Source organism: Rhinichthys klamathensis, unplaced genomic scaffold, assembly GCF_029890125.1.
Source record: "Rhinichthys klamathensis goyatoka isolate OS25496 unplaced genomic scaffold, OSU_Roscu_1.1 h1tg000114l_1, whole genome shotgun sequence".
Lineage (NCBI taxonomy): Eukaryota > Metazoa > Chordata > Actinopteri > Cypriniformes > Leuciscidae > Rhinichthys > Rhinichthys klamathensis.
Window position 1 is genome coordinate 3,303,171 of NW_026606651.1, and position 15,080 is coordinate 3,318,250.

General features: G+C 35.3%; 1 protein-coding gene across 1 annotated transcript; it reads right to left on the bottom strand.

Moving 5' to 3' along the window:
- Positions 1-854: 854 nt before the first annotated feature.
- Positions 855-12,178, bottom strand: idua (alpha-L-iduronidase). Its single transcript, XM_056254805.1, has 14 exons — positions 11,829-12,178; positions 10,952-11,092; positions 10,000-10,082; positions 9,618-9,725; positions 9,381-9,476; positions 7,948-8,150; positions 6,949-7,128; positions 6,080-6,296; positions 4,528-4,725; positions 3,075-3,196; positions 1,928-2,053; positions 1,380-1,456; positions 1,202-1,302; positions 855-1,117 (listed from the first exon to the last, which is right to left on the bottom strand). The coding sequence occupies exons 1-14, from the start codon at positions 12,011-12,013 to the stop codon at positions 1,017-1,019; spliced, it is 1,938 nt and encodes a 645-aa protein (XP_056110780.1). The 5' UTR covers positions 12,014-12,178; the 3' UTR covers positions 855-1,016.
- Positions 12,179-15,080: the final 2,902 nt, after the last annotated feature.

The following is a 15,080-nucleotide window of genomic DNA, read 5'->3' on the forward strand; positions in this document are numbered from 1 at the left end:
CAAATATGTGTATGACCTTGTATAAATTTTCTCTGATATGACACTGGTTTGTTCTTTAATTGAAGAATCTTTGATTGCAACATGATACAGATGTAGTACATACTATGTTAAATATACACTGAATCAGAGTTTCGCTTTGGTAAACATCCCCACCAATATTTATTAATAAACTGTTCACCCCTATTTCTTGGTTTAATTTTGATGTATAAAAATAATTGATATGTCTAGGTGGTTCAAAGTATGAACTGAGACAGCAGCATTTTAAATTAAACAGTCAATCTTATGAGAAATCCAGTAAATAAAACTTCAGATTATTAAAAAAATTAACCAATTCATTTTTATCCCAGATGGCATATGCCTGTGGACTGTCTTTTATGTATACTGAAAAAACAATTCTTGTTGTGGCGAGCCCTAATGTGATTGGCTGGCTTTATGCAACTTCAGTTAGTAGGGTGCACAGACTTGTATAAGTCTGCTGGTTAAATAGTTGTTTTCAAGTTGTGTGCTTTTTACAAACTTGTTATTGTATTTGCCAAAGCTAGGTTAGTGCGATCAAATATTTGATACTGAAGAGTTTCGTTTGAGGAACTTTATGTTGGTCAACCCAATGTCATCTTGTATTTATTAATGTTTGTTGGTTAAAATAAGTAAGTAAACTATAATGTATGTGGACAGTTATTTTAGTGTCATTGAGACACTTAGTATTTGTTCATATTTTGGGTAGTTCATCTAAAAATGTGAGTTTCGCTCACAAATGAAGATTGCTTTGGATTACTTAAATTATATCTTCTTTACTAACTTTCTGGGGCTTGAAAGTTGCATAGCTGTCAATGGAGAGACAGAAAGCTCTCAGATTTCATCAAAAAGATCTTAATTTTCTTTCTGAAGATGAATGAAAGACTTACGGGTTTGGAATGACATAAGGGTGAGAAATTATAACAATTTTCATTTTTGGGTGAACTATCCCTTTAACTATAATAACCCTGGTGGACAGTCAAAAGTCTGGCTGATCAAGACTACCGGTTCTCTGAATATTTCTCTGTGACAGAATATTCTCCATTTCTTCCCCAGTAATCCACGGCTCTCACTCTGTAGTAACCCCTGACCTCCAGACTCTCTGTGCAGGGAAAAACACAAGCAGGTCAATACTATATGGATCAGTGCTTGAACTCATACATTTTGATTTCAATTGAATTCATACCTGGAGAAAAAGTGAAGTATGTGAAAATAGTGTCTCTGTGATTAATCCTCTGGAAAGTGGTCTCATCTTTGGAAAATTCCACTTCGTATGTCTTTATACACCTACAAATGGCATGCAAATTACATTTATAGTTTGAATGAACTAGTTTGATGAACTGCTGTATTTAAACAGTTCTTACTTCGTGCCGATGCAGTGATCCTTCCAAATGATCAGAACTTGTCCTTTGGTGACGGTTATGAAACGCACCCCGTTCACCTGCAGAACGATAACTGCAATATTAAAACCAAACCACAAAGTTTCTAAATATCTGAAAATAATACCATGCACCTGGAATGCAGAAGTTTTGCAATCAAACTTAAATTAATTTCATGCACAGACAGACACAATTTTGGGGCATAGGTGAACAGCAGATGCTATAAATTCACTCCACATCATGACATTAAATGATATTAAACTCAAGGGCAGGTCTAAAGCCTGGAAAATGGTGGCTTACTAAGCTTCATGAGGTGCATCCTGGGATTCTTTTAAACAATATTAATGGAGTTCACATACATAAACATGAAATTAGTTTTGTAGACAAATATAAATTGGGTATTTCAGCATCAGCCTCCAGATCAAAATGTTTTTAAAATCATGAGAAATAAATTCAGTTAAGCGTGACTGGTAGTGTAACCTTTTGGTGTCAGATGCATTTAATGAGAGCTGTGATGTCAAGTGTCCACTGACCTGGTTGGGCTTTTCTTTAGACTGGGCACATATGTGTACAAGCAGCACTGAGGGGACAGGGAGGATTGTCTTCAGCGTCAGAGAGCCATCGGATGGGACCGGCAGAGGTCCATCAGTTTGTGGGTCCTACGACATACACATTCATTTAAAGACTCGCTTTTCTCACTCTTGGCTTGTGATTTTGATGTTTTATGTAGATATTTATATAAAATAAGCTGCAAAACCATAAAGGTTATGATAACCATAAAGGTTATGAAGTCGCAATCATACGCACATTAACACATGCCCAGCAACACTGAAAAAGTATTTTTCTAGGATGTACAGTAGTGGCCAAAAGTGATGTCCAGCCTAGGAAAATTTACATCTTCACTTTTTATTCAAATATTATAAAAAATGAGTTAAAGATTTTGTACGTGTAATTGTGCGTGAAGTCAATGAAACAAGTCAAATTGTACTGACATAACTTTTGGCCACGCAGTCATTCAAAGAAATTATGAACACTTGCAAAACCAAGAGAGAACCAACAAAATATTAATAACTGATTATGTTATAGTCAATGTATGCTTTTTCCTGTGAGCTATGTTTGTTTTTTGCTAATAAAACCTGTAGCTGTAGTTTGCCTTTTATTGCTCAATAACTTTGTCAGATAAATACCATAACCAACTTTAGTGTTTTGTTCTGCCATTTAAAATATTTAAAAGCATAAAATATTTTCCTGATATTTTGATGGTTTAATTGAACTTGTAGGGTCATTAAAAACAAATAGCCCGTCCGGAAATCACTTTTGGCCACTATAGTAAATAAAAAAGTTTATGGGAGTATATTTTACTGAAAATTACTATTTCAGTCTTTCTACTTCAAAATTTCACATTTAAGTCAATGTGTTACTTGCCGATTCTTTGTAATTATTTGTGAAATTTACTAGCAATTTTAAAGGGGTCATATAATGCCATTTTTGTACAAGTTAAAAAAAAGAGTGAAAATTGTTTCTACACCATTTCATTTTTTAGTGCATATAAAAAACACACAGAATTCTTAAAGGTACAGTAGCAAAAACTAAGAAACCAGTAACATTATAAGCAAACTTCATGGAAGTCATCAATAAAAATGTGTGTTATGAAGGAGTGTGCATGTGTGTGTGTTGAACCTCTTGGCTCCGCAGGGTTTTGAACTGCTGTTCATTGGGATAGTCAGGGCTGCCCATGCTCTCCCACAGTTTAAAGGGGTTTGTCACGTTATTATCCATGTAGTGTGTCACATACATCAGACCTACAAACACAGGCAGGATAGAACTATAAATACAAGCATATTCTGTATTTTTGTTATATACAATACACATAGTTTCAAAGCAGCTTTAAAAAAAATCTTAAAGGGGTCATGAACTGGCTTTTTAAAAATTTTTATATTGTTGTCTGAGGTCAACTTATGACGTTCGCTTGGTTTTTACGTTCAAAAACATCAAAATGAATAAGCAATAGGCTATTTTCTACCCTAGTTTTGAGCCTAGCTCAAAAACGCTCGGTTTTTATGGGCGTCTGGCATTGCAGACTTCGCCCACTGCTGTGAGTGGATAACATTTTTGCATATTATAATGAGTTTCGTGTAATGCGCGAATCGGTGGGCGGGGCTAAACCGGCCGTGTTGAAGTAGGCGTTGATCTTCTTCTGCGGGGGTTGGTGTTTTATCCTCTTTGTCGTCATAGTTCCCCACTTTGAAAAACGAGTCGTTTGCTGAGCCTGGTGTCAATAAAAGCTTTTATTGGACTAACAAGGACGTTTTCAGTTCTGAAACTTACAGGATATTCTTATAATTTGATGACCTCTTAGATGTCAAAAGCTCAAGGAAAATTTGATTTCTCAGTTCATCACCCCTTTAATGTTTATAATATCTTAAAGTCGCATTTAGCAGATGGGAGCTGTGCGATAATATAGTTTACATTTTTCAACGATATAAATGATCAAGTTGAGATTTGCTATATAGTATATGTCACCCTACACGAGTATACTGCAGTGGTTCCCAAACCTGTCCTCAAGGCACCCCAACACTGCAGGTTTTCTTTATCTCCCTAATCAAACACACCTGATTCAACTCATCAGCTCATTATCACATGGGTTAATGAGCTGATGAGTTGAATCAGGAGTGTTTGATTAGGGAGATAAAGAAAACCTGCAGTGTTGCCTTGAGAGGACATGTTTGGGAACCACTGGTATACTGTATGTATGCGGATAAAGTTGGACATACTTATATATACAAATTTAGATAAAGAGCTGGATGATAATATAGTTGACATTTTTCAAAGATATACAGAATCGAGCAGATATGATTCGCTATATAGTACATACAGTTTAACGTGAGTGTACTGTATGTATCCAGGTAAGGTTGGATATACTTATAATAGTTGTTTGTAATAATTAGTATTAATTATTAATTCATTCAAATGATTAATTCGTTATATGGTGATATTGAGTTATGAAACCTGTGAGGTTTGTCCAATTTGGTGTAGTGACAAGCCTAAGTTCTATTCAATTCTATATTCTTGAGCAAATAACAGAAATGATTTGTATTTTTATTGCATAGGGTGGTCTTTTGTGGTTACTGACCCACACGTTGAGGTATTCCAGCGAGACGCAGACTGATGATGTCAGCGGTGGAGGAGGTCTGGTTATCTCTGCTGTTATACAGCAGGACGGTGGTCTGCCAGCTATCGGCTGTGTACCGCACCTGAGGGACGTGAACGGTGGCCAACACACCCACTGAAGAATTCACAGTCAACACCTCAGCCTGCACCTGAGTCTCACCTGAGGAACAGTAAATGAATATGAGATTATCCCAAACTCTCATGAATGCCACTGTGTTTATCTGCACTGCAGGTTACTGTAATTCCATAGATGCAACAAATGCATAATCAACAAGTTCAACAATTCCAAACAATTATTATGTATACTATTATAACTATTTGATATTCAGTAGTAGTGGGCGATATAAGCATTTTGTGGCGAGCAGGACGAGGCCGAGGGCCACGGTGAAGGACGAGAGAGGCCAGGCCTGGATTTTATTTGATGTTTAGAACTTCTTTAGCTAATTATACAGTTTGACATAATTGTGCACTGTTCGAATTCTGTGTACACCCTTTATGGACCGGGTCAAATTGACCCTAATTGGATTCAATACAATTCCTCAAAAATCACACTATGAAAAACAACAAAGATTTAGATACAAACTGTAAACTTTTAATATCAACATTTGTCAAACATTACAAAAACATTATATCTGAAAATATGATTTATAAAAAAAAAATTAAACAAATTTTTGACAAAATTGGAAAATAAACAGTATACCGGTACTTGTTTTTTTTTGCATATAATTTCTTTTTACTTTTTTTTTTTTTTTACATTTTATGCTTTGAACATCGTAACTGAGCAATACAATTTTGCTGTATAATGAAATTTTTTAATTTTCCTAAGTTAACTTTCCCTAGTTTCCTAAGACCTAGTTCCCTAGTTTCATTATTCACTCACAGGGAAGTGAGAAACCAAACATAACAAAAACATACATCAAATAAATGTTTTTTATTAATTTTTTGGCTCTGTGAAGCTGCCTTTGAAAATCCTACATTAAAAGTTTTGGTTAAAAGCTAGGCATGTTAGATATCTTGAATATTGAAATGAGAGCTTATTTTACTATCTGTGTCTGACAAAGATTTTCATCTGTAATTTGCAAATAATTCTAAACACTGTGATTTTAGCTTTTTCAAGTGTGTTTGGTTGGGGTTAGATCACTTTTAGATACACTTGCACGTTAGAACTGGAGTTGAAGTGCCCTTACATACAGAAAATAAATGTTTTTATTTTGTGTCTGTACAGTTGCTTTTGAATGGCTGTCTATGAGGGTCAAATTGACCCGCGAACATCACGAACGTAATAGTAATTTTGTTTGTATATGTCAAAACACATCAGCATGTTGAAACTTTGCATGCATGTTCATCATGATAAATGAGAAAAAGTCACAAAATATCAAGAAAAAAAACAAAGGTTAACCAGTATTTCCAACAACTAGAAAAGCGAAACGGGTCAAATTGACCCGCAACATAACACAAGGGTTAACTGTTATATCACCCACTAACACTGATGATTCATTATAAATGTTCATTACCTAACAATGCCAACAGGCCCATCACAGTCAGGACAGGTTTCCGCAGAAACTGCACGTGTGGCGGGTTTGTGTTGTTGATCTGGAATCGAGCGGTGAGCGTGCGCTGGGTAAACGGGTGTGGGTGGTAACTAAGGAAAGCATTGTCGTTGCTAAGCAGCGTGTAGTTGACGGTACTGTTCTGGTCAGCGATGAGCAGGTTTTGATGCTGTGAGATGACCTACAACACCAGAGGCATGAAAGGAGACTGTGATACTGCACCAAATATACCTAGACTCACTGAACTAACAAGCTTTAACGAATCATATAAAAGAAAGCAAATCATTTAAGAAATTTAAAAAATAAAAACATTAGAAATAACAATATTTTGTGTCTTTAGGTTTGAGGTCAATAAGGTGGAAAAAGTTTAATTGTGATTTTTTTCTGAAAATAGTAATGATATATATATATATATATATATATATATATATATATATATATATTATCATTATTATTATGATAATCATAAAATAGTTATTAACAATTATTAGTTAGTTATCTCATGATTTCTGTTTTATTTTGATTAATTGTGCATACCTACTATTAGCTATTGGCCACTTAAAATTTTCATCTGTCTTGCTCCAACTTTCTGTTTTAATAGGAAATACACCAGCTGAGGAAAGACAATTTTATTTGTCAAACCATTTTAAGTAGTTTTTGCTATTAAGGAATGGGCTGAGGACAATATGATTGGCTGAATTCTGCTTCAGGACCAGGATGTTGAAAGGAATATGTCCTCATGTAAATCATCATGTCCTACTGATCACAGAAAAGCACAGTTGGTGAAATGAGAGATTAGAGCGAGAACAGAGAAACACAGCACTCTCGTGTACCTTAACCACCATGGCTGCATAGGTGACATCCGCTCTCCAGGTGAGCGGTTTGTTCCAGCCAACCAGCGGATCAGCCTCGTCATTGTAGATCGGTACAGAACCAAACTGAGGAAACCGCTGCTGGATCTCGCGTACAGTGGCCACTTCCTGCTGCAGGATGGGCAGCGAGCTTCCACCTCCCTGCAAAACAAAGAAATACATACTACAATAATCAAAAATCAATTACTCATTTGTCATTTATTTATCTTAAGCAACTTGCAGTATACTTATTACAGGAACAAGATCAAAGTCAACATGAAAAACTATCTCTACACATTTTACTTCGGTAATGTGATATTCAACAAGGACAAATTTAGGTCAGGACTTGATTTCACATGGTATATTTGCGTTTTATTATCACTTATTACACGGGTCTCTGAAATGCTTGATTCTGATTGGGCAGTCGTGACGTTAATTCCCTGATAATGACAGTTATCACCAGCAATCCTGTATAATTTCACATTTATGCATTTTGCAAATGCTTTTATTAAAAGAGACTTGCATTGTATTTCAAAGTACACATTTTTATCAGTTCTTGCATTTGAGGCTAGCACATCCACATCTTTCATGTCTCTCATATCCCCTCGTATCATGCAAACGCAGCTGGTGCCATCTTGTGTCTCAGTTATTAACTTGTTACAAGCCCAGTTTCTAAGAGAGAGGGAGAGAACTTCTGTCTCCAGGTCCTGGGACAGGTACAAAGCGCAGCGAAACCAGATTTTAAAGTAGAAAGATATAACAAATTTTATTTAAATAATCAGTGGGATACAAGGAAATAAGATTTCAGGAGGCGAAACGGCCAAAATAATAAACAAAAGACATTCTACCAATCATGGCCTCCTAATAATCCCCATCCACTGAATTGGCTCTGTGATGCGTGCATCTGGGTTCTGATCATGCTGTCAGAGTTTATTTTGCGGCTGGATGTACATTATCCCTTACTTATAAACTCTCATGTACCTTCTTGTGTAGTGCGATGTAGTCTAGCCGTACGCCGGTCTCTCCAGTAAAGTAGTTTGTGCCGTTGTAACAGTGCTGCAGCATCTCCCAGCAGTACAGCGAGCGGGGTGGAGAACGACAGGAGTCTCCCGGACCCCCGAACTTCAAGACTGGACTCGCTGCACGAAGGCCCTCAGAGCAGGCGTCGTAATAGTTTAGAAACCCTGGAGGAGTGGAGCAGGAGAAATTCACGGTCACCACAATGAGGCTGGTAGATTGCCCTCAGCAAAACCACTCAAATTAAAACTTGTCTGACACTTTCTTGTTTTGTCCACACCACAAAGGCGCATAATTTCTGTGCTCGAGAACAACATGTGGAGAAATACAACACATAAACTTAGACGGTGCTATATAAATCCAGAGACGATTTACATTGCAGCATTTGTTGTCACTTTATTTGATGAACAGATTGAATTTAGGCTTTTTATTCACATATAAACATTGATCGGTGAACATAAACAGAAGCTCAACCAAATCTGCTCGACGTACGAGAACAAACTGAAGCTCAAACATGATGCGTATCACGAGAATGAACCTCATTGGTTCTCACACGTCAATCGAACATGCTTGAGCTTCCGTTTACCACAACTGATGTGTGAGTTGATCAATGTTTAGATGTGAATAAAAGCCTAAATTCAATCTGTTCATCATATAAAGTGATCGAGTCTCTTCAGAAAATTTGGACTAAACCGCTCAATTCATTTGGATTGGTTTTACGATCTCTTTTTGAACTTTTTGAAGTACCAAAGTGGTAGTTGTGTAGCTGTCAATGGAGAGACAGAAATCTCTCAGATTTCATGAAAAAGGTCTTTATTTGTGCTCAAAAGATGAACGAAAGTCTTACGGGTTTGGAACGACATGAGGGTGAGTAAATGATGACATAATTTTCATTTTTGGGTGAACTATCCCTCTAAGGGTGCTCATATACAAATTTCCTCAAAATACAGACATAAAAAGTAGACACTGGTTCAGTTTGGTGCAAATCACATATGTCTATTTAAACATTTCCCCTCTACATGGTACAATAAAATTGTTGACTTCCAGATCTTCCAAAAAATATAGCTGCAATTACAGGGCCTGAGGTTATATTCCCGCAAGACAATCCCAATGGATCTCAAGACAATTTTAAAAGTTGGGCAACTTGGGACTATTATTAACTTGCAGCAATCATTGCGGGATGTTCAAACAACAGAGCAAGATATGCAATGCAACGTCCATGACTGTCAGAAGACTAATCAAGATAAATGCTGCTTAAAATACAAGGGGAAAAAATCTATGAATCTAGATTTTAAGAATCTACGAACATTTTGTTTCTAGTCCATTTGGATTAAAACTTATAAGCAGAAATGACAGTGTTTTGGCTCAGACACCAAAACATATATATTAGACTGTACCTTGGATTGACACAGTGATGTTGTCAAAGTCGTGGTTGTTCGGCTCATTCCACGTCTCGAAGTTCCACTGAGAGACAAATCTGAGGCCATATTTCCCTGCACACATATAAAACAGCAGGAACAAACATAGCTTTGTGGTAAGAGATCTGGGCTAGAAAACAAAAGGTTCAAACTGCACAACAAGTGCTTCATCCATCATCACTATCTAATACATTACAACTTCACTCTCATACTCACCTATGTATCTTTTGGCGATCAAATAGACCAAATTTCTCCATTCAGTAACTTGTCTTTTGTCTTCAAAGTTGCTGAAGGTGTTGGACACACTGCCCATCAGTTCAAACCCTTTAAAAAGAAGCAATCCTCTTTGACACAATGCAAAGTTTTTAAATGAACCCTATCGGCAGAAGCCTAATCCTACATTAGGCAGGCACAGATTTCACTGTGATATTCCGAATTTTAAAAACAATGTTTGAAATCTTAGTCCTACTTCGTCAAGAAATAATGCAGAACTTAGACCAGGACAGTAAAGCCAGTAGAAGATGAATATTTCCTGATCTGAGCTTGCTTGCCCCGTTTCACCATCTTGTGCTCTGTATGTGTCTGTTGCATTACATACCCGGCTGCAGTCCGTTCTGCCAGAGAAGGTCAATCAGCTGGTCTAAGTGAGTGAAGTTGTAGTGATATTCTCCACTGTTAACTCTACACAAACATCAGAGATAACAAATATTAGTACTACAGTAAACTAGTTTATTTGGAGATGCATGGAGAATATAAAAAAAGCATTTAAGTAAAGATTATTTGTCGATGCACAAACAGAAAAATAGATAGTATGTCAAAAGCAGATTCCAAGAGAGAAAAGAGATTATAAGAGAGATAAGTAGTTTTTATAGCATGTAGCATTTATGCATGTGATACAATGTACTTCATCCCCTGAAAACTAATGAAATATTGGTAACACTTTACAATAAGATTTAATTTGTTAACATTGATTATATTAGTTAACATTAACTAACAATGAACAATACTTCTACAGCATCTATTAATCTTAATCAAAGAGAATTTCAATATTTACTAATACGGTATTTTTTTTAGTTTAAATTTGTGTTTGCACTGTGAACAAACATGAAGAAACAATGCCCAGTTAAATTTTTACTACCTAATGTTAAAAAAAGATGCTTTAAGAATATATTGCTCATTTTAAGTTCATGTTAGCTAATGCATTAACAAACTTTAACAAATATTGTAGTGTTACCGAAATCTTTAACAAGCAATAGACATCTGCTCGATAAATGCTTGATAACGTAAATATTGCACCTTAAACATTAACTGTAAATCATTTGAATTTTATCTTAAACCTTTTAATTTAACTTTGACCCAGATGTTTTTAGACAAAAAAAAAAAAAAAGTTTAGATTTTTAATGAGAGAGAGAGATGCATATGCATATTATTATCAATCTTAATGTTTGCATATTTACATGCACAAACTAAGTATGTTATATATGAAAATATTTCACATTCACCAAACAGAGGACGAGGAAGTCTGACTCTGGGAATATGGAGTAACTGACCGTGCGGACACCAGCTCCAGCATCCAGTGTATCCGCACCTGCTGGATCCCTCTGTGTGGCACAGAGCCGATCAACGCCAGATTCATCTGCTGGTCTGGACTGAGATCGTACAGGAGTGCATCAGTGTGTGGCAGTGGAGGGCTGCAAAAACAGGACACAAAGGTGAATGTTGTGCTTATTCATATTTATTTACCCACTAAAAAAATTACATAGACAATGTTTTCCTGGAAATGCTGGGGTAGATGTCACTAACAAAAGAGTACAAAAACTATAATGGTATGATCACACTTTATTTATTCATTCATTCATTCTTTCTTTCTTTCATTTATTTGTTAAATAAGGTAACAGTTTGGACATGTATGTACCATAGTACTAGTACTACTGCTACTACTAGTTTACTACTAGTAGGAAGAGAATCAATCAAAACTAACTTTAGCTGGAAATATAATTATTCAAAAATCGCTATAAAGCCAAAACAATCTCTGTTACCGTAAATTTTATGTTTATCTCTGTAAAGCTGCTTTGAAACAATCTACATTGTTAAAAGCGCTATATAAATGAAGATGACTTGACTTGACTACTACTTTGTTTTGAGTATAATGTAAACACTGCGATGTATGAATGTGTAATCATGCAGTGCTATGGTTTCCCTTAAAGTGGCAGTATTATTAAGTAAAGTGGTTATATCAGTAATACCATGATAATTAATAACTATACCATGTATGGTATTTAAAATAATGGTAATTCATGGTATTTAAATGGCAAACCAATGTCCAAAGTAGTACCATGATACTCTTTTGCCGTAATATAATTTTATACTCGCTGTAAGTTACCATATTAGTAAAGTTTAGTGTTCAACATTACAGTTTTATCCTACCAGAATCCAGTGCTTCTCCAAAAGTGCTTCAAGTTTCGTAGCTGCTTGTCAACATTCACTTGAACCTCCACAGATGATGATATAACAGACTGCAGCTGTTTTATCATCAGGAATGATATAAACACTGTCCATGTGAACGAACTGTGTTCACATCTATGCATGCTGCTGACGTCACTTGTAAACATAAACTCACTTTACGTGTCTTTCACTTAACAACTTCATAGACATATTATCTTATGTTTAAAATTTCAGAAATCGTATTCGGTGACGTTAAAAAAATATTTTCCCCAACTTCTGTGCTCATAAGATGTACGAGTCTCCATCTGCTCTCTTCAGAAAAGTTGGTACACTGACGTCATTGACCTGCGACTTGTGTTTTTGTGTCGACAGTTGAATGTCGCTGCCTGCTGGTCTAAATGTGAAATGCCTTCAATGAATGAAGGGCAGTGAAAAATACCTTTTTAAAATCTACACTGCATTTTTATAAGCCTATATATAGTACAGTATAATATAGTGAAGTGACAATATAGTAGCCAAAACAATACACACTCAAGCTAAATGTTCAAATATCCTTGTGTCCTAATGTAAAACTCATTCAAGGTTGTTAAACAAATTTTTTACTTTATTTTATCAGTCTTTCTTTGCTTGTTTCTTTTTTAAAGCATCTAAAGCAGCGTGACTTTTAGGATAATTAAAAAAGATGTGGGTTGTTTTTATTATGATCAAGGGGTTTAAATTGGCAAATGTAACAGGCCAGGCTGACATATGTATATAGGCCTAGCACATTTATTACATTTATAGAATATATCTATATGCATAATATTTATATGCATAATACAGAAAGAAGAAATCATGTAAAAAAAAATCATATAAGACCATTTAAAAATGGATGAAAATAAAGGAACAAAAAAGAATCACAACATAAAAAGTTGCATTCAAAATAATTATAATAAGGGTAAAATAATGTTTTACAGATTCCAGCTAAAGCAGAATGTATAAGATAAGATCAAATATATATAAAAGTCCCATCCTTTAGTTTTAACTTCAACCAAATCTGAAGAAGTTTCATTGTCCCTTGAAATGTAAGTTTAATTAAAAAAAATTAAAATGCACAAGTATGTGATTATTATGTTCATCAATGGATTTTTTATTTATTTATAAGAATGTATATAAATATGGTTCTTATCCATGTTATTTTAGGCCAGACTTAAAATGTATCCATTTTTTTACAGTCTATGGTTTTATACTATGATCTGTGAAGCATATGTAATCCTATGTTTGCTAATGTATAAGTTGTTGTGAGATGTTGTAGGTAACTGTCACAAACCAACAGTGTTAGGCAAGTTACTTTTAAAAAGTAATTAGTTACAGTTACTTCTGCCAAAAAGTAACTAAATTAGATACTCAGTTACAAATTTTAAAAGTAACTAGTTACTTAAAAAAGTAACTATTGCGTTACTTTCAAGTAAAATTCAATTTTAAATGCTCAAATGTGACCCCACCTCTACCCCTCTTTAACGGAACTTACAATACATGTGCAGGTTCAATTATTTATGATAAATCTGAATATTATAATAAAATGGACACTTAATACAATACATTATTAACAGAAACATGAAACATTGTACACACATCTAAAAAAAAAAAAATGTTGCTGTGGGACAAAGTGAGACTAGCCTCCAATCAAATGCCATGTATGTAGATATTATGTTTATATAGTGGATCAATGCAAATAACACAATAGATGTTTTGGAACTTTTGATATTTATTGCCCCTCAACAGGCCACAACTGGGCAAAATTAAATTAAGCTTGTTAAGCTCGTCGCCATACCTGTCTCTCGTTGACTGACTGGCTTGTGTTGTTCATTGTGTGTCCTGTCCTGTCCGACTATGCGTTATGATGGGTCGTTCGCAATTCATGAGCGTTTTTAGCCGTTAGTGATGATGGATCGACTCGTTCGCGAATGAGCTTTTGATGGGTCGTTCGCGATTCTAAGAGTTAGTTACTCTAAGAGCCGGCTCTTTTAGGTGAACGTCGGGAGCTGGCTCGCATATCTGAAGAGCCGACTCTATTTTTACAAATTTAGCCTATAGAAATTAAATAATTATGTAATAAAAATTGAAATATTATAGTCAAAGTCATTTAAAGAGCCGTTTGTGAGCCAAAAGAGCCGGCTCTTTTCAGTGAGCTGAGTCAAAAGAGCCGAATGCCCATCACTACTATGCGTGCTTTCGAACACCCGCCCAACTCTACCTCTGATTGGCTTACAATGACATTTTACTCTACCTCAGCCAATCGTCAGCATTTATGCGCTTGTCTCGTGCTCTCCCCACTAACCAAGGAAGAACAGTAAAAAAAAGTATTTGCCTCTCGCGCAGAGATCTAGTTGGTCTGATGAAAAAAACAAAAAACAGCTTCATCAGTTATAGTAACGCGCCGCATTTTTTGGCAGTAACGGTAACGGCGTTATTAAGATGAGAAGAGTAATCAATTAGATTACACGTTACTGGAAAAAGTAATGACGTTAGTAACGGCGTTATTTATAACGCCGTTATTCCCATCACTGCAAACCAATGCGGTTAGGTTAGGGATTTCTTCAGAACTCAAATGATTTAATTAATTTCAAACCATCTAGAACCACAGATTTTTTTATTGGGTAAACGAGAGAAGGTTATCATATAAAAACAAGCAGAACTGGGTTATATATGAGGTATCGACAAAACAGCATATGTGAAAAATACGAAAAGTTAAGTGAAAATATTCGTATATTATAATACATTATTATTATTCACACACACACACACACACACACACACACATATATATATATATATAATCATATATGTATATATAATTATTATTATATATTATATTTTATTGATTATAAGAATTTAGTTGCGGAGTGGACCAAAAGTCTGTCTAGCAAGATAAAAAAAAAAAATATGGAGCGACCAATCTATGATTATAATGGCAAGCGGTTTACTTTGCAGGTCAGAATCAGCTATGACAACCCTAATCTTGGTTTTCAGTCTCCTGTCTGTCTGAGTCTGGCTGTTCCTGGGAGTTGAAAATAATCATAATGTAAATACGAAATAAACAATGCTAATTGTTGAAAGGATTATGTCTGTTGGAAATAGGTGGAGAAATCCAGGAGCAGGAAGACAAGACATTTGAGCTTTGAGGTAATCGGTTTCAGTTCTTGATTCAATCTTCAGTTCAGCGAACATTAAATAAGTTTTTAAACCCTTATT

Bases quoted from the DNA above. Each gene is read 5' to 3' on its own strand.
- idua (XM_056254805.1), bottom strand. From the start codon at position 12,013: ATGTTTACAAGTGACGTCAGCAGCATGCATAGATGTGAACACAGTTCG. The intron at 8,151-9,380 runs GTACAGTCTAAT...CCACTCCTCCAG, and splicing joins CATCACTGTGTCAATCCAAG to GGTTTCTAAACTATTACGAC. The intron at 1,457-1,927 runs GTCAGTGGACAC...ATCGTTCTGCAG, and splicing joins CTAAAGAAAAGCCCAACCAG to GTGAACGGGGTGCGTTTCAT.